Source organism: Coccomyxa subellipsoidea (genome assembly GCF_000258705.1).
Source record: "Coccomyxa subellipsoidea C-169, whole genome shotgun sequence".
In the NCBI taxonomy this organism is placed as follows: Eukaryota; Viridiplantae; Chlorophyta; class Trebouxiophyceae; family Coccomyxaceae; genus Coccomyxa; species Coccomyxa subellipsoidea.
The window spans coordinates 447,975-469,254 of NW_005178037.1; the positions used below are offsets into that span (position 1 = coordinate 447,975).

General features: G+C 53.1%; 5 protein-coding genes across 5 annotated transcripts; 2 read left to right on the forward strand and 3 right to left on the reverse strand.

Annotated features, from left to right (window-relative positions):
- Positions 1-180: 180 nt before the first annotated feature.
- Positions 181-2,932, forward strand: COCSUDRAFT_14939 (AAA-domain-containing protein; the record flags this gene model as incomplete). The annotated part of the gene is made up of 6 exons (XM_005648394.1): positions 181-399; positions 748-839; positions 1,082-1,242; positions 1,585-1,700; positions 2,109-2,293; positions 2,635-2,932. 6 exons carry the CDS (start codon positions 181-183, stop codon positions 2,930-2,932), a joined length of 1,071 nt encoding a protein of 356 aa, XP_005648451.1.
- Positions 2,933-3,377: 445 nt separating this feature from the next.
- Positions 3,378-5,400, reverse strand: COCSUDRAFT_53154 (S-adenosyl-L-methionine-dependent methyltransferase). Its single transcript, XM_005648395.1, has 7 exons — positions 5,053-5,400; positions 4,825-4,973; positions 4,505-4,660; positions 4,207-4,340; positions 4,016-4,099; positions 3,782-3,882; positions 3,378-3,637 (listed from the first exon to the last, which is right to left on the reverse strand). Exons 1-7 carry the CDS (start codon positions 5,205-5,207, stop codon positions 3,472-3,474), a joined length of 945 nt encoding a protein of 314 aa, XP_005648452.1. The 5' UTR covers positions 5,208-5,400; the 3' UTR covers positions 3,378-3,471.
- A 178-nt stretch (positions 5,401-5,578) lies between these two features.
- COCSUDRAFT_41260 (MFS general substrate transporter) lies at positions 5,579-15,613 on the forward strand (the record flags this gene model as incomplete). The annotated part of the gene is made up of 21 exons (XM_005648396.1): positions 5,579-5,674; positions 5,859-5,874; positions 6,096-6,237; positions 6,333-6,425; positions 6,566-6,740; positions 6,888-6,971; positions 7,122-7,373; positions 7,915-8,072; positions 8,661-8,861; positions 9,239-9,461; positions 9,959-10,075; positions 11,174-11,339; positions 11,447-11,540; positions 11,857-12,074; positions 12,514-12,518; positions 12,925-13,081; positions 13,377-13,553; positions 13,892-14,020; positions 14,337-14,473; positions 14,919-15,099; positions 15,414-15,613. The coding sequence occupies 21 exons, from the start codon at positions 5,579-5,581 to the stop codon at positions 15,611-15,613; spliced, it is 3,021 nt and encodes a 1,006-aa protein (XP_005648453.1).
- Positions 15,614-16,036: 423 nt separating this feature from the next.
- Positions 16,037-18,314, reverse strand: COCSUDRAFT_62441 (hypothetical protein; the record flags this gene model as incomplete). Its single annotated transcript, XM_005648397.1, has 5 exons — positions 16,037-16,131; positions 16,782-16,847; positions 17,099-17,275; positions 17,387-17,471; positions 17,592-18,314. The coding sequence occupies 5 exons, from the start codon at positions 18,312-18,314 to the stop codon at positions 16,037-16,039; spliced, it is 1,146 nt and encodes a 381-aa protein (XP_005648454.1).
- Positions 18,315-18,387: 73 nt separating this feature from the next.
- COCSUDRAFT_62442 (hypothetical protein) lies at positions 18,388-21,037 on the reverse strand (the record flags this gene model as incomplete). The annotated part of the gene is made up of 7 exons (XM_005648398.1): positions 18,388-18,497; positions 18,618-18,806; positions 19,227-19,304; positions 19,495-19,539; positions 19,695-19,721; positions 20,589-20,802; positions 20,993-21,037. The coding sequence occupies 7 exons, from the start codon at positions 21,035-21,037 to the stop codon at positions 18,388-18,390; spliced, it is 708 nt and encodes a 235-aa protein (XP_005648455.1).
- Positions 21,038-21,280: the final 243 nt, after the last annotated feature.

Sequence of the window (21,280 nt, forward strand, 5' to 3'; positions counted from 1 at the left end):
GCCCTACAAGGTGTGGGTGGTTGAAATGCTGAGACCCATGCCCATGGTTTATTGGGCCTCGGCGAGCCAATCAAAGGGTATGAACCCTGGCAGCCTTCATCTGCAGCTGGTGTGGAGACGTGCCTTGCCTTCCGGCAGAAACAGCATGTGATGATAAGTGTGTTTACCTACTTATCTGACATGTCCAGACAAACGGTTGTGGCAACATTGCAAGGTCTGGATGGGGAGCTGCCGGAAGCTCTGCAGAAGCTGGACCCGCGCATAGTGGAAATGGTGTGCTCGGAGATCCTGGATGGCAAGAGCAGCGTGCAGTGGGATGACATTGCTGGCCAGGACCAGGCCAAACGCCTGGTGCAGGAACTCGTCGTGTGGCCCATGCTCAACCCCCACCTCTTCAAGGTTTGCATCACCATTCAAGCCCATGCATCACATGTCACAGACACCTACAGCAAAGTTAGGGGCCCTGAGGGTATACTTATCAACATTGCCTTAAAGCGGCACTCCAGGCACTCCAGCTATGCGAAGATCTTTTTCCTCGGGCAATTCTGCGCTTGAACAGCAGCGCTGTGTGCTCTTGTGCCATTGTGAACAGCGCATGGCTTTTCAAAGCAGTGCTGCAGTGATACTGTAGGCATGGGAGTCCTCCATGGGTGAAATGTGCCACTTGGGGGCAGCTCGTCTCCTGCCGTTCTGGTAATGGCATGAAATCTCTGGCAGTGAGCGATATTGGTGGTAAATGCGTTGCAGGGGGCACGCGCGCCGCCCAAGGGCCTGCTCCTGTTTGGGCCGCCGGGCACCGGCAAGACGCTCATCGGCAAGGCCATTGCCGCAAACATCAGGTGCTGCTGCACTTTCCACCTCGGACTGCTATGCCCATTTGCACACATTGAAGGCATGCTGCAATGCAAGTTTTGACTGGATTGTGTGGCTTTGCTGGGAATTCTTGCACCTTTCCCTGGTGTCACTGCAATATGGACCTATCGCACATATCACCGCAGTGATGATTGACTGCCAGTTGCATGACATCCCTGCTGTGCATGACAGCGCTGTGCATGACAGCCCTGCTGTGCATGACACGTAGTGCGACATTCTTCTCCATTTCGGCCTCCTCCTTGACCTCGAAGTGGATTGGCGAGGGTGAGAAGATGGTGCGCGCTCTGTTTGCCGTGGCCGGCTGCTTGCAGCCCAGCGTCATATTCATCGACGAGATCGACTCCGTGCTGTCCGCGCGCAAATCAGAAGGTGCGGCAGAACCTGCTCGGATTATATGTGTACAGTGCATACCGTGGAAAAAACAAGCGGCAAGCTTAGCTTCAGAGCAACAAAGAAGTGTCTTTAAAAGGTGCAGGCCACATGCATGCGGTCATGGTTCCTGCAGATGACCTGAAGCCCTGGTTGTTTGCGTCACAGCATATGCTGTCCAGCACAACGAGAGATGTGTATATGAAATCACGCAAGTGCTTCGTGCAGTCTGAGCAGCTGAGGGTGCACATGAAGAAAACTTGTACCTGGACAGACATTGAGAAAATGACAAATAATCCCAATTCGATCAGGAATCCGACACAAGTGTGCTGCTGCATGCAGGGGAGCATGAGGCGAGCCGGCGGCTGAAGACGGAGATGCTGATCCAGATGGACGGCTGCGACCCGTCCGCAGCCGACCGCCGAGTCCTGCTTGTGGGTGCCACCAACCGACCCGAGGTGCGCATCAAATGGCGTGAAATGTTCTCTTGTCAATCACCTCTGCCGAGCGCTACCGGCACATGGCCTGCACATGCTTGCATGCACCCCACATGTTCTCACTTTTGCAGCACCCTGCGCTTCCCTGTGTGTTGTGCCTCAGAAAAGCTTTGGTGTGTTCCTTGCTGGTCCCTACAGCATGTACTATGCACTATGCAAAGCTGCAGCACCGACACAACAAGACAAACTCACCCCTCGTTTAAATCGTATTTGGTCACTGTAAAGACTGTTGAAGTGACACTTTCAGGAAGTCTTGAAGTGGTACTCGGCGCATTGCTAGGCGGCCGGAGGTAATTCAAGGAATGCTGTCAAGCAGGGAATCGTGTCTCAAAACAGACGCCCCACGGGAAGGCATTGTGCATGTGACAGGAGCTGGATGAAGCTGCGCGGCGGCGCATGCCGAAGCAGCTGTACATACCGCTGCCGTGCGCGGCCGCGCGCTCTGCCATGATCGAGCGCCAGCTGGGGCCCGCCTCGGGCGTCAGCACTACGCTGTCAGTGTCCGATATCGCCAAGATCGTCGAGAAGACTGCCGGCTACTCAGGCAAGCACACGTCCCTCGGCTCCAAGAGAAGCCTGCTATACCCATCTCATGTCAGGAGCTGAGAGTGTCATGCAAGTCAGTGCAGAGGCCACCCTGAGGGGTGGAAGAGTGACAGAGCTTTGGGGGACAGACAGATTTGTGCATATGCTTCTGAAGGGAGGCAGACTTGTTTTTCTTGGGCTGCATGGTGATGTAAGGCAAATGTCGCTTTTTTGTGGGCCAGCTGCGCTTCTGCTGCAAGGAATTGAATGGCTATATCCTGGAGTGTTATTGTACAAGGGATACCGTATGTAGTGGCCGAAATTTTGCAACACGCCTTAGTCATGCGCTGATGTGGCATCGTCTGTGGAGTGCAGGGTCGGACATGCGTGCGCTGGTGCAGGAGGCGTGCCAGGGCCCGGTGCGCGATGCGGTGGCGCTGCATGCCCACAAGCTGGCCGACCTGTCCGAGGCCGACCTGCGCCCACTCATTCTGCGCGACTTCCAGGCGCGCATTCCCATGCTGCAAAATTATCTGCCCTCACTATTGTTCACGTTTGATGTCGAGGACCGTCCCCATCGTGCAAGAGTATCTGCTCTCAAATTGGGTCATAATGAATCCCGAATGACTTGGTCATATCTGCTGTCGATGACACTTTGTAGCTGTTGAGTCTGTCGCTCGTTGGGGTTGCATGTATCGTGATGAAGCAATAATCAGACTATTTGGCGCTCTGCTCAAAGCCAGACGTGGCCACAAGATGTTTGGTTGATGCATGCACTGCACATGATGAGGTTGTTCCTAGATAACATCTGCAGCTGGCTTAAGAATGTTGAATGTTGAATGCTGGACAGGACAAGCCAAGGCTGCACTGCTTGACATTGAAGTATTCTGCGCTGTGCAGGTGGCGGCGCGCGCGCAGCGGGCCTCAGTGGAGGCATCAGAGATCGTGCGCTATGAGGAGTATGATGCAAAGCATGGGGCTCGCTATGTGGAGCACGGTGGGGATGCCACAGTCATGGATGAGGATGACTGGTGATACCGTATTAGATGTCTGCATCAGAAGGACAGCCTTAAATAGGAATAGTTGCTCAGAAGCCCAAGCCAGTGCTTGTGTCCACGTCACAACACCATTACAAGAATAAAGTGTCAATAGTATTGGATTGATGAGCGCGCAATAGAGGTCATATAATCAATGATGGCAAGTGGTACTATGTCAACAGTCTCTTGACTCCCACACTCTCAGACCCTTCTTTGAAGTGGAACTTCATGAGCTCTATCGAGTAAGACTTGCCATCCATCACTTCCTCAATCTGTGTGCACTCCTCAAGCAACATTGGCCTCTTCAAGCTCTGCATCATGTCCACAAAGTATTCCCTGCAATACGCAGCGCGCTTTCTTTCAGATATCTCTTTAGTGGCACAGCACAGGCAATTACGGACTTGAAGAAATACCCAGGAATCATGCATGCATACGGTACTAGAGCAGATCCAGTGAGTGAGGGCAAGGGGCACAGCACACCTGTTGTGCCGTGTGCGTTCTGAGGGGTCTGCTAGGAGCACACAGCCGCTGCAGCTCAGTATCTGAGGCAATAACTCGCCCACTGGCTCCACTGAAAAATCCTGAGGAGATAACAGAAAGTTACTTTTCCAACCTCATCAAGTCAACCTGAAGCTTGTGAGCGTGACTGTTGAGGCTGTTGATCCCTTAGCACAGGGCACAGCCAGGTGGAGCTACAATGTCATGCGATTTTACCTCATACAATACGTCGCACGCCAGAACAACGTCAAATTTTGGCCCAAGATACGGCTCTGTCCAGTCAAGCAGCTCTCCGCGCACCTGAGGCAACGATTGGGATTTTCTTCAACACCTGGACATAATACATAGGCTCAAGGCTGCATATACCACAGATTTTTGGAGTTTGACGCATAGATCTGCAAGCTTGCCTGTGCTCTCGAGCTTTTGCTGAATGTTGTGTCCTTAAAGTCAGCCACACTCGTGATGCCCGATGCTGCTGCGCTCCTCAGTGCACACTCCAGTGCCAGCGGCTCCCTATCTGTCATGACAACCTCCTTCGCGCCTGCGCTGCATAGCATGCCCATATCTCACCCATTTACTGCCTGCAGCAATCCCCTCCAAATGAGACACACCCGGACAGACGATCTCAGGTTCCCCTGTTAGAGGCTGTAAAACCGGTCAAATTTGCCAGTCAACCATGGCTGGTGAGTAAAGGCGGATCAGCACCTGCAAGTACAGCTGCTATGGAGGCAATGCCGAGGCCTGCGCCGACCTCGCAGACCCGCCTGCCAGCAACAATGCTGGGCTGCTGGAGTATGAGCTTAGCCAGGGCAACAGCAGATGGCCACGGGCGGCTCCAGTAAGGATCCCTGTCCATCTGACCTGCCACACAAACACAGCCCTCTTCGCATGCATGCATTGCTGGTATAATTGCAAGCCCCTTACAGGCCATGAATCAAAGGGGCAGTCATGTGTGATGCGTCTGGCCCTGGCAGCAGGCAGGTTGCAAGCAAGCCACAGAAGTGTCATTCAAAAGGCAGCGTCACCTCTGTGAATGTACATGTCCATGACAGCGTCTACATCTGCAGGCTCAACCAGCACAAGCTCCTGGCTGCCTATCTGGAGCCGCTGCTCCTGAAGGGTCAAACGCTCCTCGCCAAGCGTTTCGGGCAGCAATTGACCAATCTCATTCTCCCTGAAAAGATGTTTTCCATAGTCATATATGGGCTCTGGCGTGGAATAAACAGAGCAACATCTGGTTCTGTTGTACCCACCTGCGGGTAGGCTCAAATATCTGCAGCTCATTTATTGCTCTTGCTGCCCCAGGCCTCACAGTGAAAGCTAGGTGGGGGCCTCTCAATGCTCTGGCTGCAGAAGCTAGTGTTCCTGTTGCTACAAATCTTTGCAGCAAAGCATTTTGCGAAAGCATCTCATTATCATATTGAAATATTCTTACGAAGTAACATCCTGGCTACAATTACCATTTGTGCTTCAGTCTCTAAGATTGAACACGGAATGGAGCGTGAGAAATTGTTTTTGATCATAGGTTCTCCACCCTTCAAGAGCATCCAGTGGGAAGAAATTTACAATTAAATGGACTAACTTTTCAAGATCATATCTGCTCGCTTCAGTTACTTCATCGTACCAACTCTGAGCTGAATGGATTGTGGGCGGATGTGGCATGACGTCAAGCGGCTTCCTTCACCTTCTTACGAGCTTTAAGATTGTCCTTTCTCATACTCCGAAGGACGTTGTATCTGATGGGTGGGATTTTAGAAATTTGTCATAAATCTTGACAGAATGGCAGAACATGACGAGCACGAAAAGCAGACGCTCAAGTCTTACTATGAGCTTTTGAGGGAGAACAGATGCTTCAGAGTCATCTGGTTAGGCGAGGTGAAGATCTGGTCTCATTCGCTATGGAATTTAAACAATGTAGTTCAGATTTCTGCGCACCCCATGGCTTTCTGCAAACAAAAACGGCTCGACGTGCTTTGTCGGCAACGCCTGTACCGATGCTTGCTTACATTTCTTGCGTGTCTTTCCTGCTCCTTGTCCTGACAATTCTTTTCTGGTGCAGGTAATCAATAATTGCGGTAAGTTTGGCTTCCACACGCTTGTATGTAAACCGGCAGGCTGCTGATTATGCCATGCGACCGTGGCTGCTCTGAAAGGGCTGAAGCGTCTGCGACATCCATTGCCCTCTATTCAATTCAATTTGCACTGTTCATGATTTTCTTTAAATCATCACTGCACAGTAGTGTGCTTTGTGCCTTGTAAGAATGTGCCTGAGGACCCAGCCTGCACACATCTGCAGGTGGATGGTTCAATTATGTAGCTACACTGACGGTCATTGAGAGGCTAGCAGGGGAGCGCGGCTTGCTCGTGTCTCTAGTGCTCATAGTGCGCATGCTCCCCAGCCTGCTGCTCTTCCCACTTGCTGGGGTTGCCGCTGACAGGTGAGCATGCAGCTGCAATTTGCTCTGCATGACACAAAATATCCTAGACGTGGTGCTTGTCGCACAATCTGGACTGGGTGCTGTCACTGCTGCAGATACAGCAGAGAGATGGTGCTGATAGCCTCCAACCTCACAGCCGCAGCTTCAGTGATTTGCTTCACGCTCATTCAGCGACCGCAAGACGTGTGGTGCGTCTGCCTTACATAATTTCAGGAACACAGTTTCCACAGAAAGTCACTCGCTATTGCACACTTCAGAAAACCGGCTTGCAAGATGCAAATTTTCGGGCCATGTCAACCCTCATGGAAGTGGCGTGCTGTCTGCTCAGGGCGCTGTATCTGCTGCTGTTCATGCAATTCAGCGCCAACAGTTTCTACGATCCTGCAAGGCGGGCAATCACTCCCACGATTGTCTCGACCGAAAAACTCCCCCTGGCAACTACCCTGGACTCCTTTGCCTGGTCCCTTGTGGGCGCTGTAGGAGCCAGCCTGGGAGGCTTTGCGGTGAGTCATCTACTACTGATCTGCCATGCTATAAGTGAGTCATCTCTGCTGTCACTGAGTGACAGACCTTCCCAGAAGGGGGACTTGTCACTGCCAAAGATGTATGCATGCATGAGGCATCTGAACGGCTTCTCGTGTGTGCTTCAGGTGTCACATGTGGGGCCCAACCTCTGCTTTGTGATTGATGCGGTGACATATGTCATTTCTGCCTACTGTGCCTTCCGTCTCAAGGTGCACCCAAGCACTCCCTTTACTGTCCAACAACCCTTTGTTTTGGCACGCATGCGCTACAGCACCACTAGTTCTGCACTTGTTGCTTGGGGAAGGATCACATCTTCAGTATGCTTGGGTTGTGACTGAGCAACCTTCATCTGGCTGCAGGGGATGTTGGCAGAGCTGAAGAAGAAGAAGGAAGAGGTGGTGGTGGATTTGGAGGCGTCTCAAGGGCAGCATAAGGCATTAGTGGAATTGGTGCCACAGCCGCCCAAGACGGCTGTGTCAGTGGCGCTGCATGGGGACGAGGGGCAATCTCTTCGCAGCAGGGATGGGATGTCAGGTGGTGAGGCCAGCTCTGCACAGCCGCTTGACTACTTGGAAGTTGGTGGTGACAGGGAAACCGAGAGTCTCATTCAGGTGGGCCTCTTCTCGGTGAATTGCTGTTATTGCAGGTTGGCAAACCCACATCCAAAGGCCATGCCCCTCAAAAGGATGCCACAATGCTTTTTGACAGCCATCATGTGCAAGGGACCTATCTTTGCAATCCTCAGGAACTGGAGTACACCAGGCATCTGGGTATGAAGTTCAGTCTGCTTTGTTCGACTCGGAGTCAGATTTTGAGGTGCTGTCCGGTGGTGAGCAGTAACTGTTCTAGTGGCTTTTACAGCCAATGTGGCTTTCAAGAAATAGAAGGGGCAGATTCGTGGTGTTAAAGGGGCTTTTGGATGTCTGCTTGGAATGCACAAATTGGTGTTGATAATGTGATTCACAACCGCGCAAAAGCCACATTTTGCCCCTTTTCAAAATGCCCCAAAACCCACCAGCCTGAGCCAAAAATTTCTTCAAGCCCTATCTTCAGCCATTTTTTTGTGGCTTTGGAGAATTTCCTCAAGGACATCTTCAAAGCCACATTGGCTTCCAGCCAAAATTTAAAGTAAGAAACACTGGTGGTGAGCAGGCGCGGCGAGTAGCACACAGCAGCGCTAGCACGAGCGGTGTGGTAGGGGAGGAAGCTGCAGCGCCTCAGGGCGTGTGGCAGGCGGTCACTGGGGGCTTCAAAGAGGAGCTGGCCGCCCTCAAGGAAGGCGCCGTGTACATCTCAGCACCAAAGAACAGGTCAGCAACCATTCTGCAGTGATTGGCTGCTTGTCCCAGCTACTTCAGGTGCCCTTAAGAGTCTTTGACACAATCTGGAGGGACTGCGCCACAAGCGGCTCCATCATAACTCATAAGCAAATGCTGCTGCTTGTGGCGCCTTTCCCTTCATGTGGTGCCAAGCATTCTCTGGATGGAAGATGTTGTAAAAACATCCTTGCTTTCATTGCTTGTCCCCATGCACTCAAAGTCCATTGGCACCTTCTGGAGGGAGAGGGCCACAAGCAGCACCATCCACAGCAAGCTGCTCGTCATCCTCCTCCCTTCGTAGGTGTCAGGGCCTTGTGCTGGCCTCCTTCTCGTACTTGTGAAGAAATGCATTTAGCAAAATTTCAGTTTTGGCTGGTGCAAATGGCGCAAATGGCCCCGGCTGGCAGGGGGCGGTATAAACACTGAGCAGCATGCCCATGGTTGATTGGGTCTTGCTTGGGTCTGGCGAGTCCAACAAGGGGTAGGATTGTGGCAGCCTTCACCTGCAGCTTGTCTGCAGGACGCACCTTGCCTCTTGGCAGGAGAAGCTTGTAGTAATAGTGATAATGGCGCATGCAGGGACGCGGCGGCGTTTGCTCTGATAAAGGCGAGCGGGGCAATAGTGTGGGGGGCGTCAGATATCTTGCAGGTGCGCTTCAGCAACTTGAAGAGCATGCAGTCGCTGGGGGACAGCTCCACCACACTCGGACTTCTCTTTGCAGCCATCGGCCTCGCCTGCTTCATGGGGCCCATAATCTCCAACCGCCTCACTCCCCCCAGGTGCCCCTCACTCAAATCCCTTCAGTCTCTAATTTCACCAATCCCCCCATGTCTGATCACCCCTGGAAGTGCAGCCTTGCTATTACTCATTACAGAGCAAGCAGCCTCTCTGTATGTCTCTCAACTTCTTGTGGCTGGCCAAACATGCTCCAGTGGGCATGTGACTTGCACGGGTGTTCCATAGCCAGCAACTCAGGCACATGCTTGGTGAATAGTTGTTCAAAATTTGGCTGCATGTGCCATGCACTAGCCGTTCTTCTTAAGGCATGCTCACCGGTGAGTTGTCATGATCGTGCATGTGACACACACGAGTCATCCTTTCAGGCACACATCTTTTATGCTTGACAGACTGGGGCTTTCCATTGTCTTTCGCGCAGGAAGCCGCACCTGCTGCGCGCGTGCGCGGCGTCGTTCGTGCTGTTCTTTGCGGGCTACCTGCTGATGTCAGCGGCGCCCAACATCTGGGCTTTGATTCCCTCCACAATTGTGCACTCCATGGGCTCCAGCGTGGTGTGGGTTTACTCCACGCTGCTCATCCAGCTGCGCGTGCCCAACCAGCTGCAGGGCCGCATGATGGCCCTGGAAATGGCCGCCTATGTGGTGCGCCCCTGTCCTGCTGTAGAACTTTACGAAAAAAATAGTGTGATGCATCATGGGGTTTGTCTCGTTGTGTTCTTTTTTCTGTGCGGAAGTGAGAAGGGGGGGACTTGTCAGGTGGTGTACAATCTTGATGTGCTGATGTGTGTTTTTTGTGCCTGCTTGGCATCAGTAGACATGCATGTGACTGCCTTGACTGTTGCGGGGGAGCCTCTCATCACCTGGGTGAACTCGAGTTGCTGTGACCCTCATGGCTGGTTAAGAGAGCAACAGCACTTGATGAGGCAGTGTATGAAAGCCTTGCCCACGGCATTCTTGCAGCATTCGTCTTTTTACCTATGACAGGAAGGGGCTGACTTTCCATTTCTATCTCTGTCTGACAACCCCCATAGCAGCTTGCCTCCGGCAGGAAAAGCGTGCAGTATCAACAATACTTGTAATGATACCGGTAGATCCAATGGCTGGATCCTAAACTGCCTCTGCTGTGGCGTTTTCTGCAGGTGGCAGAGTCAATGAGCGCGGTCCTGGGCGGCATGGCGTTTGACCTGATCGGCATGAGCGTGCGTAGCGTGGCGCTGATGATGTCATGCATCGCGGCGGTGTCAGCCACGCTCTGGGTGTGCTATGCAGCCTACCATTGGCCCAGGGGGGACATTGTGAAGGACAGCAGCGGGGATGATGAGGAAGAGGAAGAGCTGCTGCCCCGCCGACAGAGCAGTGCTGACGAGATAATTGAGAGCAGGCTGTAGAGCAGCTGAGCAAGTCTTAGAGAAGAACTTGGGTCTACAAGCATGCAGAGGCCACATGCGGCTCAGGTCCTGTCCTCCCGTGTTGGCTGTATTGCTGCACAGAAGTATCACTGGAATTGCAGTTGTCTGGTTGTTGGTGACTGGCATTCTGTGCACTTCACTATATGACTGGCATAGAGGGAAGAAAGCGAGACCCTGATTGTACAATAGTTATAGCTCATGAAATGCTGCCCGCGCTGCGCGTGCTGCATGCCAAATGGCATGATGCACGAGTCAAGGTCCTGCCCTACAGAGTACCGTTGTATAGTGCAATAGCTAGCACTTGACCCATGCACTGCATATGCGTGTGTGTTGCACCTGTGCAATTTAATGCGCACTTCACTGAAGTTCAGTTTGGACTATATTCTGTGAATGCAGTGTTTGTAAAATGCATCGGCATTTCACAGTTCAAAGATTCTTTGGAAGATTGGCGGAAAACGTGAAAGTGGAGCGACATGCAGAGGTGAAAGATGGGGTGTAACGCCTGGATGCCATCGGCACCGGGCTGCAGCTGCGTTCCTGGCACAACGTGACTGTGCATCATTGGAAACTCAAGATGCCTTGCCTGTTTGTAAGAGTGAAGGCAAGTGACCTGATCTTCAATGGAGCAGCACATTGTGACGATTGCTTAGTATTCGTCACATTCCTAGAGTCTGCATAATGTTACCAAACAAACGTCTAGATGTAGGGTAGTACCCCAAATAACGAAGACGGTAATAAGGCGTTCCCCAGCATGAGTGGGGGCGGGATTGTTGGGAATCATGTAAACAAAATCAAAGGTGGAAAGTGGACCGTGTTTAGGTTCTTCCTTGTGTCGGTGCGATCCCACATTGACCGTCCTTTGCATGTCCTTTTAAGCAGCAGCTCCGTTATTGATCATGCTCGATGCAATCCCACATTTTTTAATAGTCCGTTTTACGCGCGCAGATCGCTCATTCGGTGCCATGGTTCACTGTGTCCTCCCTGCTGAGCTACTACGCTGTGCTGTACGGCCCACAAATTTTGCTGATGATGAACATCGCCTACTACCTGCCGTCCATCCCCCTTCTCATCTTCTCGGCAGCCTGTGACGAATGGCTGGACTTGAAGTTCGGTAAGAGCTTCAGCTCCTCTGGTGGTGTTGTTCTCAATTTTGCTCGGGTACCTTGCTAACCACGTCACCTAATTGCCAGTGATGATACATGGAAATATATTTTGCAGGTGTCCCAAGGGTCATCTTGGCACGGCTGCTGTTTGGCCTGGGAGGCTGCACACTCATCTGTGCTGCCTTCCCCTTCATTGTAAACACTCCCAGGTGCAGCCTGCCCTCCTCACCTGCATTCTATTCACCCAATCATCTCAACAGCCTTCCCTGCTCAATTCTCTGTCTCTTACCTCCACCTGTAGCTTATCCACAACCTAGGAAGGTGCGCATGTGGGCACTTGCCAGAACACTCCCTGGTCGCTACTCTCCGTTTCTCTGTGAGTTTTGCTGGTGTTTCGAGCTCCCCGGCTCCTTATTGTGCAGCTCGATGTACATTTGGGCAGGCCATAACATGATGGGGCCCTCGAGCTCAGGTGCTCCTATGGATCGGGCGGACCAATCACAGTGGCTGCCATTTCATGCGCAGGGCGCTGCTGACAGTGATAGTGGCTCTGGGACTGGTGAGCGCGATAGCCTTCAGCTCCAGTTACCAGCTGGTGGCGCGCTTTGCCAACAAGAGTGTCATTGCGCTGGGCCTGGGGTGTGTGGGCAGCGGTATGGTTGTGCTCCTGCTGGAGTTGGCTGTGGGCATGAAGACTCGGCCCACTACGGCCCAGCTCATCTGGCTCTTCGAGCTGACTGCGGGTGAGCATGAATAATGTAGATCAGAAATGAACCCGGTTTTGAGCATACTGAGCGGAATAGTGACATAAAGAGCAAGCTACAATGACTTGAAGTAGAATTTTTAAGAGACCCACTTGCGCAGCTACGAGGCGGATGACTCGCACCAAAGGGACTTGTCCATTGAAAATTGGAAAACGCTAAATAGACTCTGAGATGTCAAGGAACCCAATCCCTTGTGAGCCACTGGGCGCTCGCCTTGTCCATCGTTTGCTGATGGGCAGCTAAGGATTGACAGAGTCCGAGCAGCCGCCTCCCAGCAGATTATGGGATAGATGAGCTCCCTGTGGCCTTGTTGGGCTGCTGTGCATGACCGCAGATTTCCCTGATGCACCAGTACATGCATGCCCGGTGGCATCTCCCGTGGATTGTCATTCTTCACAACAGCATCGTTGCTGTGCAGGGCTGGTGTTAGCGGGGGCTGCAGCGTCAGTGTCGCTGCTGCTGCGCCATTGGAGGGCAATTGAGGCGTGGAGCTCGGAGCCTGCTGCCGGCTCGGGGGATGGGGACCCGGCTGAGCCCCTGCTCTGGCAGGCAAGCCTTTTGCCGCCCTATAGAAGCCTGGGATTTGAATTCCGCTGACATGCTCATTGTGCTGGCACTGTGTTAATTAGCTATCTCATCTGGGTTCTGTATGTTTCAAGGCTGTCGTTTTTTGTCGTTTTCTGATCGACGTGTTACACCTGTCAATAATTTGAAAATTAACCCTCTACTCTGTGCTTTTGCACATGCTGGTGGCACAGGAATATGCTCAGCCTGATTGAGAATAAAGAAAAGAACAAGAGCAAAAAAAGCATGGTTTGATTGTTTGCAGGAAGAGGGGTTGGAGGGCAGGGAGAGGCAGGGGCTGGCGGCAGGGCAGCAGCGGCGCATGTCAACGCCGCTGCTGCTGAATTACTCGCCGCTGGATTTCATGGAGCAGCTGTCCGAGGGCGATGCCTTCAGTGGAGAGCCCTTCCTCTTTGCCTCAGGTGCCATTCTGCCTCCAACAGGACATCTCTAATAGCTGTTCTTGATGTATGTATCGAGCAGCAGCTGATACATGTCATGTTTTGCCTCGTGCAAACACCACAGCCGCTCATATTTTGTGCAGATGCTGGATACCTCTCCTCCATAACTGTGTTTTCAAATGTACTTCAGAGCAGTGCTTCTTGATGCTGTGAGAGAAGGGGGCAGTGGATGCTGTATCCCTCTCTCGTTGGGGGAAGAGAGAGAGAGGGGATCATTACATCTTTGCCAGCCAACAAGGCTATGTGGTGTGCACAGGAGGACAGGCGCAGGGGCGATCGAGGTCATTGGATCAGGGGCCGCGGGGGGCGCAGTGGGGTGGATCCCACAGGGGTGGATCCATGAGGCGGGCAGCTTCCGAGCAGCCACTCGGCATTTCTGAGCGCGCCATGAAGGCCAAGCTAGCCAGGTCAGCGCTGACGCAGCAGCAGCAGGGTGAGTCACCCTTTCCACACCCTTATTGGGCTCAAGCACAACAAATCCCTTGCAACTTAAGTGGCTGCTTGGCCAGACGAGACGCCTTTCAAATGCCTCCAATTGCTCTGGCTGCATGTGTAAGGTTGTCTGGTGCAAGCAAGCACCCATTACATCCGTTACGGCTTACCTTCATCTTTCCAGAAGAGCCGACACACTTCTTTTGTATGTAGTAATGCTGCAGTACAAGGCTCAATCTGTGGCAAGATTTTAATCAGTGTGTGCTGGGCACTGAAAGCAGTGTCTCGTTGCCACTGTCAAGAAGGCAGCATTTGCTGACCTGGCTCGCGTGGGCACAGAGTGGCGGCCTGCGCTGACGCCGGTGGGAGGCACCACCCCAGAAGCCCCGCTGTCGCCCAAAACATCTCCAGCGGCGTCTGTAGCGCCGTCGCAAGCCGACACCACCGCCTCCACCTCTGGCCACGCAGGTGCGCACAGTGACTTGTTGCCTCCAAGAGCCCTGACATACACCAGACTTCCATTCATAGATGCATGCAGAATAGCTGGGCACCTGGTTGCTTAGCATTGCACGGCGTGTACGCAAGAGGCGCAGATCTTAGTAAAGCATGCGACTGAGCGCAGATCTGCTCCCCTCTGTCATACAGGCAATTACAGTAACAGTGCCCACAGGAGAGTTTGCGAACAAAGCATCAGCTTGGTCCTGTGAAGCGGGACTTGGGAGCAGGCCTTCCTCTATTATTTCTTCTGCAGCTCTGTAGAATGAGTGGTTGAATGCATGTGCAGGGGCGCTGGGGAGCGTGGTGGCGCAGTGTTGGCCAGTGCTGGGGGCGCTATTCTTCAGCGGCACTTTTTTTGTTCTGGCCTTCCCCTTCTTCACCTATGTGCCCTCGGGTGGAACCTTCGGCCAGGACCTGCCCAAGGTGGGACCCCCCTGCTACTGTAGTATTCTCTCACTCCTGTAATGTTTCGATCCCTTGGATGTGGTACTGCAAGATGTTCTGTACCCACATGGGTGCCAGGAACTCACTTGTAGGCGGCCACTCCATTGTTGAATCGCTGAAGTGGCAGCCATTTGCAGTACCGCATCTCTTGATTGCTGCACGCCTTCAGTATCGTCAGTCAATCCTTGAGCTACAATCTGAGCTGTGCGGCTGAGCGGCTGGACTTGAACTGGCTTGCAAAAATTGCAGCAGAATAAGAAAGGGCTTCTCACCAATGCAGTACTGGTCAGTATGCAGAGCTATGTCTTGTGGCCCAGCTGCAGCTTCTCAATACCATCAAACGATGATTCAGACTGTTTTGTCTTGTCGGACAAACTTTGAGCTGATAGATTCTGACTGCTGAGCGGCAGCTGCTGTTTTGCAGGTGCTGTTCTTTGCCAGGCTGGCGGCTGACGTTTGCGGGCGAACGCTGCCGCGGCTGAAGCGGCTGGCGGTGCGATCGCGGTACGTGCTGTTCTGCTTTGGCGCTGTCATGACCGCCTCCGTCCCCGGCTACCTCTACTACATCAAGCAGACCGCCTGGCACAACGACTGGTTTGTCATCGGTGAGCTCCCTGCATTAGTTTCTCTTGTTCTGAGCTAATTTTATCACTCTTGCAGAATCCCTTATCGATATGGGTCCCTGAAGAGGCGTCTGATCATCAGGGAAGTTTTTACCAAGTTTGTCGTCCCTTGATCAGGAAAGTGGGCTCTCTTATTTCAAAGACGATTGCCTTATTGAGGGCAAGGGGAATAAACATGTTGAGAGCAATGGTGCTTCAAGGGAGTTGAGCTGCTCATGCCTGATTGCAAGTTCTTGAAGGTTGGCTGTTTTTGGACTGGCTTGAACTGGTCTGGAAGGGGTATTGTCCATGTGCAGGGTATATCGTCGTTATGTGGATCCTGGGGGGCTATGTGAACACCTGCTCCTATGTGCTGGCACCTGCCTGCGTAGAGCCACACCTGAAGGCCACTGCAAATGGAGTTCTGGCCATCACATACCAGAGTGCCCACTGCACGGGGCTCATTCTGGCGACCATTATTGCCGCAGCGCTCTTTGGCGGGATTGCTCCCATCTGAGTGCTGTGATTCCTCTGTGTGCTGTTGATCGTTTCTTGTTTGTGGAGGTGTAGCAAGTGCGATTTGGCCATGTTTGGAGTGAAACATGGATATGTGTGAAGCCCAGCAGAAGTATTACTTGTAGAGATAGCAGTAGATAGAGGTCCTCCGTGTTATGTTCCAGGTAATATGTTTTTTTGATGTTGGTGAGTGGTTGAGGGTTTCCTTACAATTATCTGGACAGTGATAAACACAATGATGGATTCTGCTGTGAAACACTTAGGTTCTACGGTGAAAACAGTAAGGTTCCCATGACTTGCGGAAATGCCCGCAAGAAATTTGAGTCGCAGCTGCTTCAATAAGCGGTTAAATGCTGTTGCTTCTAATGAACCTGCACAGTATACTGGCAGAGAATATACTAGCAGAAATTAACTGCGAATTCTGTCAAGGAGCATGGGCAGCTGGTGCCAGTGGTGTGGTTCCGGCTGCAGCAGTTGTTGCTGTAAGAGCGCCGATCTTCAGGATCGCTATCACCCCACCTGGAACACCGATTGCATATTACTGAAGCCCCACCGACCATGACTGATCACTGACTCCAAAAATCAAAGCCTGATAAATTGACAACATAGCACCTGTATACTGGCAGAGGTGCTAGTAAAAGGGCTGACTCTTACCGGCAATGAGGATCAGCACAATGGCACATGGCACCACTGTCATAATGATTGTTTCTCTCTGCTTCTTGGCATCCGCAGACTGCTTCTCCGTACTAGAAATCTGGAGCGATGAAGGAGCCGGTGGAGGAGCCTGATGTCAAGAAAGAAAAACAGAGTTCAGAACGAGTTTTCAACAGTGTGCATCTCAATTCAGCAGATGCATTCAATTGCCCGAGATTATTTGAAAAGTTTCTTGTCTGGCTGAAATGGTGTCAGTCATCACCTCCGTCGTGACTTTGTCAATGACTGGCGGTGGAGGGTTCCGCTGAATAAAGCTCAATGGAGGCGAGAACGGGGCCGCTACAGGGGGGCTTGCCTGAAAAATCACGACACACTTGAATTAAAAGCACAAGCAGTACAGGCAAAGAATTCTTCTACTGGTGCATGCCACTTGACATGCATGCTGTCAGCATGCATGCATGAAATAAAATCAAACATGCACTTCCTATATGAATGCTTGAAGGAAGCAATCTCACCACTGGTGATGGTGGGGGTGGGGAAGGTACTGGTGAGGGCGGTGGCGGCCTCGCAACGGGTGGCGGCTGCATGCTTAACACTCATTCACTGGCTCACAACCACCAATCTTTTGCACATATAAGCAAGCATGCGTTGCACCTGTGTACTAGAACTGAATTGCAGGCAGTCCCAGCCAATCATTGCAAGGCTGGCTTGCTTTCTATTATTGTGACTGAGTCATGGACGCTGTCAATTTCAGACAGACTGTCTGCAGAAACACCGTGCCTCTGGCAATCAAAAGGTGTAATCATCATGAAAATTGTGATCTAAGACATACCGGGCTCGGTAGTTGCGGCGGCGGAGGAGCTGGATTCGGCGGTGGAGGTGAAGCAACCGGCGGTGGTGGCGGCTGTGATGGAGGGGGGACCGGCGGTGGAGGTGATGTCCCCGGAGGTGGACTGATTGGTGGAGTTGACGGTGTCAGCACATTTGGCGGCGGTGATGCAGGCGCCACCTGCAATCATGGAAAACCATGTGTCAAACATCAAATCCTAGGGGTCATAAGCAAAGTAATATGAAGAAAAGACGTAATGTGCAATTTTGTATTTATCTGGGCTTGTAGTACGTACAGCGTTGGACTCCGAGGGAGCTATCGTTGGAACAATTGAAGAGGGCGGCTCAGAGGGTGGCGCATCCAAAGGTGCATCGGCCTGAGGAACGCCAGCTAGCAAAGGTTCCGGTGGCAAAGAGCTGGGTGCTACAGACTCTACTGGCGCCAACCGGGGAGAATTTAGCGGAGTTTCAAAATCCGGTATAGGAGCAGCTGATACCGGGCCCGAGGGTCGGGCTGAAACTGATGGTTCCGGAGCTTGTGGAATATTCTGCGGAGCCAAATTTGGCGCCGAAAACTCCGTTGGAGGGCTGCTGAGCGGTGGGAAGGTGTCCGGCACTAGGGGCGCCGGTGCTGGAGCGTCTGCTAGTGGAGGGCTCGGCGGCGGCGGATTAGGAGGGGGCGGATTAGGTGGCGGCATGTCTGGAGGTGGAGGGTCCGGCGGGGGTGGATTGGGGGGAGGACTCGGCGGTGGAGAGTCCGGTGGTGGCGGATTAGGCGGGGGGCTTGGCGGCGGTGGGCTAGGCGGCGGGGGACTTGGTGGCGGAGGGTCTGGCGGCGGTGGATTGGGTGGGGGGCTTGGTGGGGGTGGATTAGGTGGTGGCGGCATATCCGGAGGCGGGGGGTCCGGAGGGGGTGGATTGGGTGGAGGACTCGGTGGCGGTGGGTCTGGCGGGGGTGGATCTGGCGGGGGGCTGGGAGGTGGCAGACTGGGTGGCGGCGGATTAGGTGGGGGTGAATTAGGTGGCGGCATGTCAGGCGGCGAAGGGTTAGGAGGGGGTGGATTGGGCGGAGGGCTTGGCGGTGGGGGGTCAGGCGGGGGTGGATTCGGTGGAGGACTTGGCGGAGGAGGGTACGGCTGGGGCAGATTAGGCGGGGGGCTTGGCGGCGGGGGGCTTGGCGGCGGGGGACTTAGTGGGGGTGGATTAGGTGGCGGCGACATATCCGGAGGCGGAGGGTCCGGCGGCGGGGGATTGGGTGGGGGACTCGGCGGCGGTGGACTCGGCGGGGGTGGGTTAGGGGGAGGGCTTGGCGGCGGGAGGTCCGGTGGGGGTGGATCGGGCGGCGGGCTGGGAGGAGGTGGCGATGGTGGGGGAGGCGACGGCAGAGGAGGACTTGGAGGCGGCTGCGAGGAACAAAAGTCATCCTAAACACCTCTCAAAGGAAGAAAATGCACATCTTTGGAGACACTCGATCTACTTCTCCTCGGTTGCAGGATAGAGCCTTCAGTGTCTGGAGTGCTCACCGGGCTTGGCGGAGGTGGGCTCGGCGGTGGCGGGCTCGGTGGCGGGGGGCTTGGTGGCGGTGGGCTTGGAGGCTTTGGGGGCGGTGGTGATGGTGGTGGAGGCGATGGCGGAGGGGGGCTTGGCGGTGGTGGTGACGGCAGAGGGGGGCTTGGTGGAGGCGGCGAGGGTGGAGGAGGACTCGGAGGCGGCTGCAATGCAGATATCGCACATCAAAAATAGGTATTCCACTCAAAAATGAAAAACTTAGTATCATCATAATCCGCATGGATCTGAACATTTATATATGCTGGGAAAGATCCCCTTTGTGCCAAATGGGGCCCCTCGGGGCAGGGTTTTACAGGGTCAGGTTTAAGCTGACCTTCACAGCAATTTATTGTGCCATGCATGGGCACACCCATATGGGCGATCCAAGCGATACTATCTTCCCTAACACCCTGGTTGGACCTGTGTAGAAGTATAAGGCAGATGCGACCTTGATCTTAGGGACCAAACTCAGGAGAACAATCCATGACATCATGACATACGACCCTCTAACTGCCTGGAAAGAATAACCAGATGTGTGCTTTTTAAGCATCAATCATGATTAGGATTGGCTGTGATGCCCCCACCGGTGATGGCGGGGGCGGGGGGCTGGGCGGTGGAGGCGAGGGTGGGGGCGACGGTGGGGGTGGACTCGGAGGCGGCGGCTGCAGAATCAAATTACAAACTCTTCGGTCCATTTAAAGATATAATTTCTTTCCTGGAGAGCTGCTCTTGAGGCAGTGGCCTGTTAAAAGGCATGCACATCATGCTGTGGATTCTACACAAGCTGGCTGGAAGCGGTGCAATGTAATATGATTGACTGTGATGAAACTTCCGGGCCCTGTTTGCACTCACCGGATTTGGCGGGGGTGGGGATGGCGGCGGCGGCGATGGTGGTGGCTGCATAAACATTCAAGGAGGTTCAAATCTCTGAAGATGGCCTAAAGCCCAGAAATACCTTCTGAGGAAAGCAGTGATACGGTGCCTTGTATTTGGAAGGACTTGCAAGCATCATTCATTTAAGGTAAATTCTGGAAGGATCAGGCCCTGCTCACCGGAGGCTGCGCGGGCGGCGGAGGAGGCTGCAACGCACACAGTATATTTCAGAAGGGCTTCCTATAGAAGATTCCGCAAGCATTTGATTGTTTGGTTGCTTACTGGTTCAAAATATCATAGCAGACCCATCAAAAATTTCTCATGTACATGTCTCACAATGTGCAGAATGCACAGAAATCTGCACATTGCATCACGGTGTCTTCCTCTCTGAGCCAGAGAGCAACTGTGCCAATATGATCAATTGATATGCAAAGGACTCACCATCTTTGGCGGTGGGGGCGGAGGCGCCACCAAGTATCCAGGCAAACTCCAGCAGTGCGCGGTCGATGCAATGTAGTAGGCAAAGTCACAGTAATCCGACTTGCAGTTGCAAGTTGTTGGGACAAAAGGCATAGTGGCTCCACACTGCGAACACCCTGCAGAGCACGCTCTCATTTGTCAGCTCGCACCAATACTATCCCACACTGTGACAGCAAGTGAGGGACTATGTAGTTCCTGTCATGTTATCTTGCTGCACTCTCGCTTGTCAGCTCAGCACCAATCAATACCCCACAATCGGACAGCAAAATAGCGGATCTGGGATTCATGTCATGTGACAATGCTGCACTGACAGAGCAGTGTACTGACATTTCCTGCCGGCAAAAAAAGACTGTAAAACATGCACAACTTTTTTTTCTCTAATTTACAAATTGTTCCTGCCAGAGGCATGGTCCGTCTGTAGACAAGCTGCAGGTACAGCTGCCACAAATCATCCTCTTGATGGACTCGCCAGATCAAGACCCAGTCAACCATGGGCGCGGTGCTCAGTATTTGAGCAGCCCACCGCCGGGCAAACAACACCAGAGAAGAGATCCTCTCTGAACATCATTGAGACCCCTGAGCTTCCTGCGCACCTATGTCACAGGCCTGTTTGCCAGTAACCACGATCTGGGCCCCAGTAGAGTACGGGCAGCAGTCTCCATACTTGACCCAGTTGCATGTCTTGTTTGGTGCTGGAGGTGGTGGGGGGCCCAAAGGAGGAGGTGGCGAAGCCGCTAGCAGCGATCGACCTGCGCCGAAGTTTGGGCTCCACTCTGCCTCGAAAATGAACTGTTCCCGGAAGGGTCCCTGGACAGAGTCACAGAGAGGTCAGCATCCTTTGTGGTGCTCGGCTCTGCGCTCGCCTCGCTCATCTGCAAAGCCTGGTCAAGCCGGGGTTCAACTAGAGGAGCTGCTAGGAACTTCATGCATTGGCAAAGGAATCATTCGGACAGGGGCGTGCCTGCGCATGGCAAGTGGCTGGGTGTTGCAGCAGCACGGTGCCGATGGCCAGCAACAGGCTGAAGCAGTGCGCCACGTTCATGACTCCGATGCGGTCCTCGGCATGCTAAGCTACTTTAGGTGGCCAAATATCTCAGTGGGAAGTTCCAATATGCCCCAATTGTCTGCCACAACCTGCCTGCGCTACATCGGCTGTTGCTGACGAGTAGGAGGTCTCGCAATTCACTGTGAATGCTTCTTGGAAAGGTTCATCTTACTTTCAACGTGTGCAGTACTTTAAATATCTTTCTGATAACATCAGGACTGCGAATGCCCAGTTTTGACG

What these genes read in the sequence shown, in the direction of transcription:
- COCSUDRAFT_53154 (XM_005648395.1), bottom strand. Translation starts at nt 5,207, where the DNA reads ATGCTTTCGCAAAATGCTTTGCTGCAAAGATTTGTAGCAACAGGAACA. An exon ending in ATATTTGAGCCTACCCGCAG is followed by an intron (nt 4,974 to 5,052) that starts GTGGGTACAACA and finishes ACATCTTTTCAG; the next exon opens with GGAGAATGAGATTGGTCAAT. An exon ending in CATAGCAGCTGTACTTGCAG is followed by an intron (nt 4,341 to 4,504) that starts GTGCTGATCCGC and finishes TATGCAGCGCAG; the next exon opens with GCGCGAAGGAGGTTGTCATG.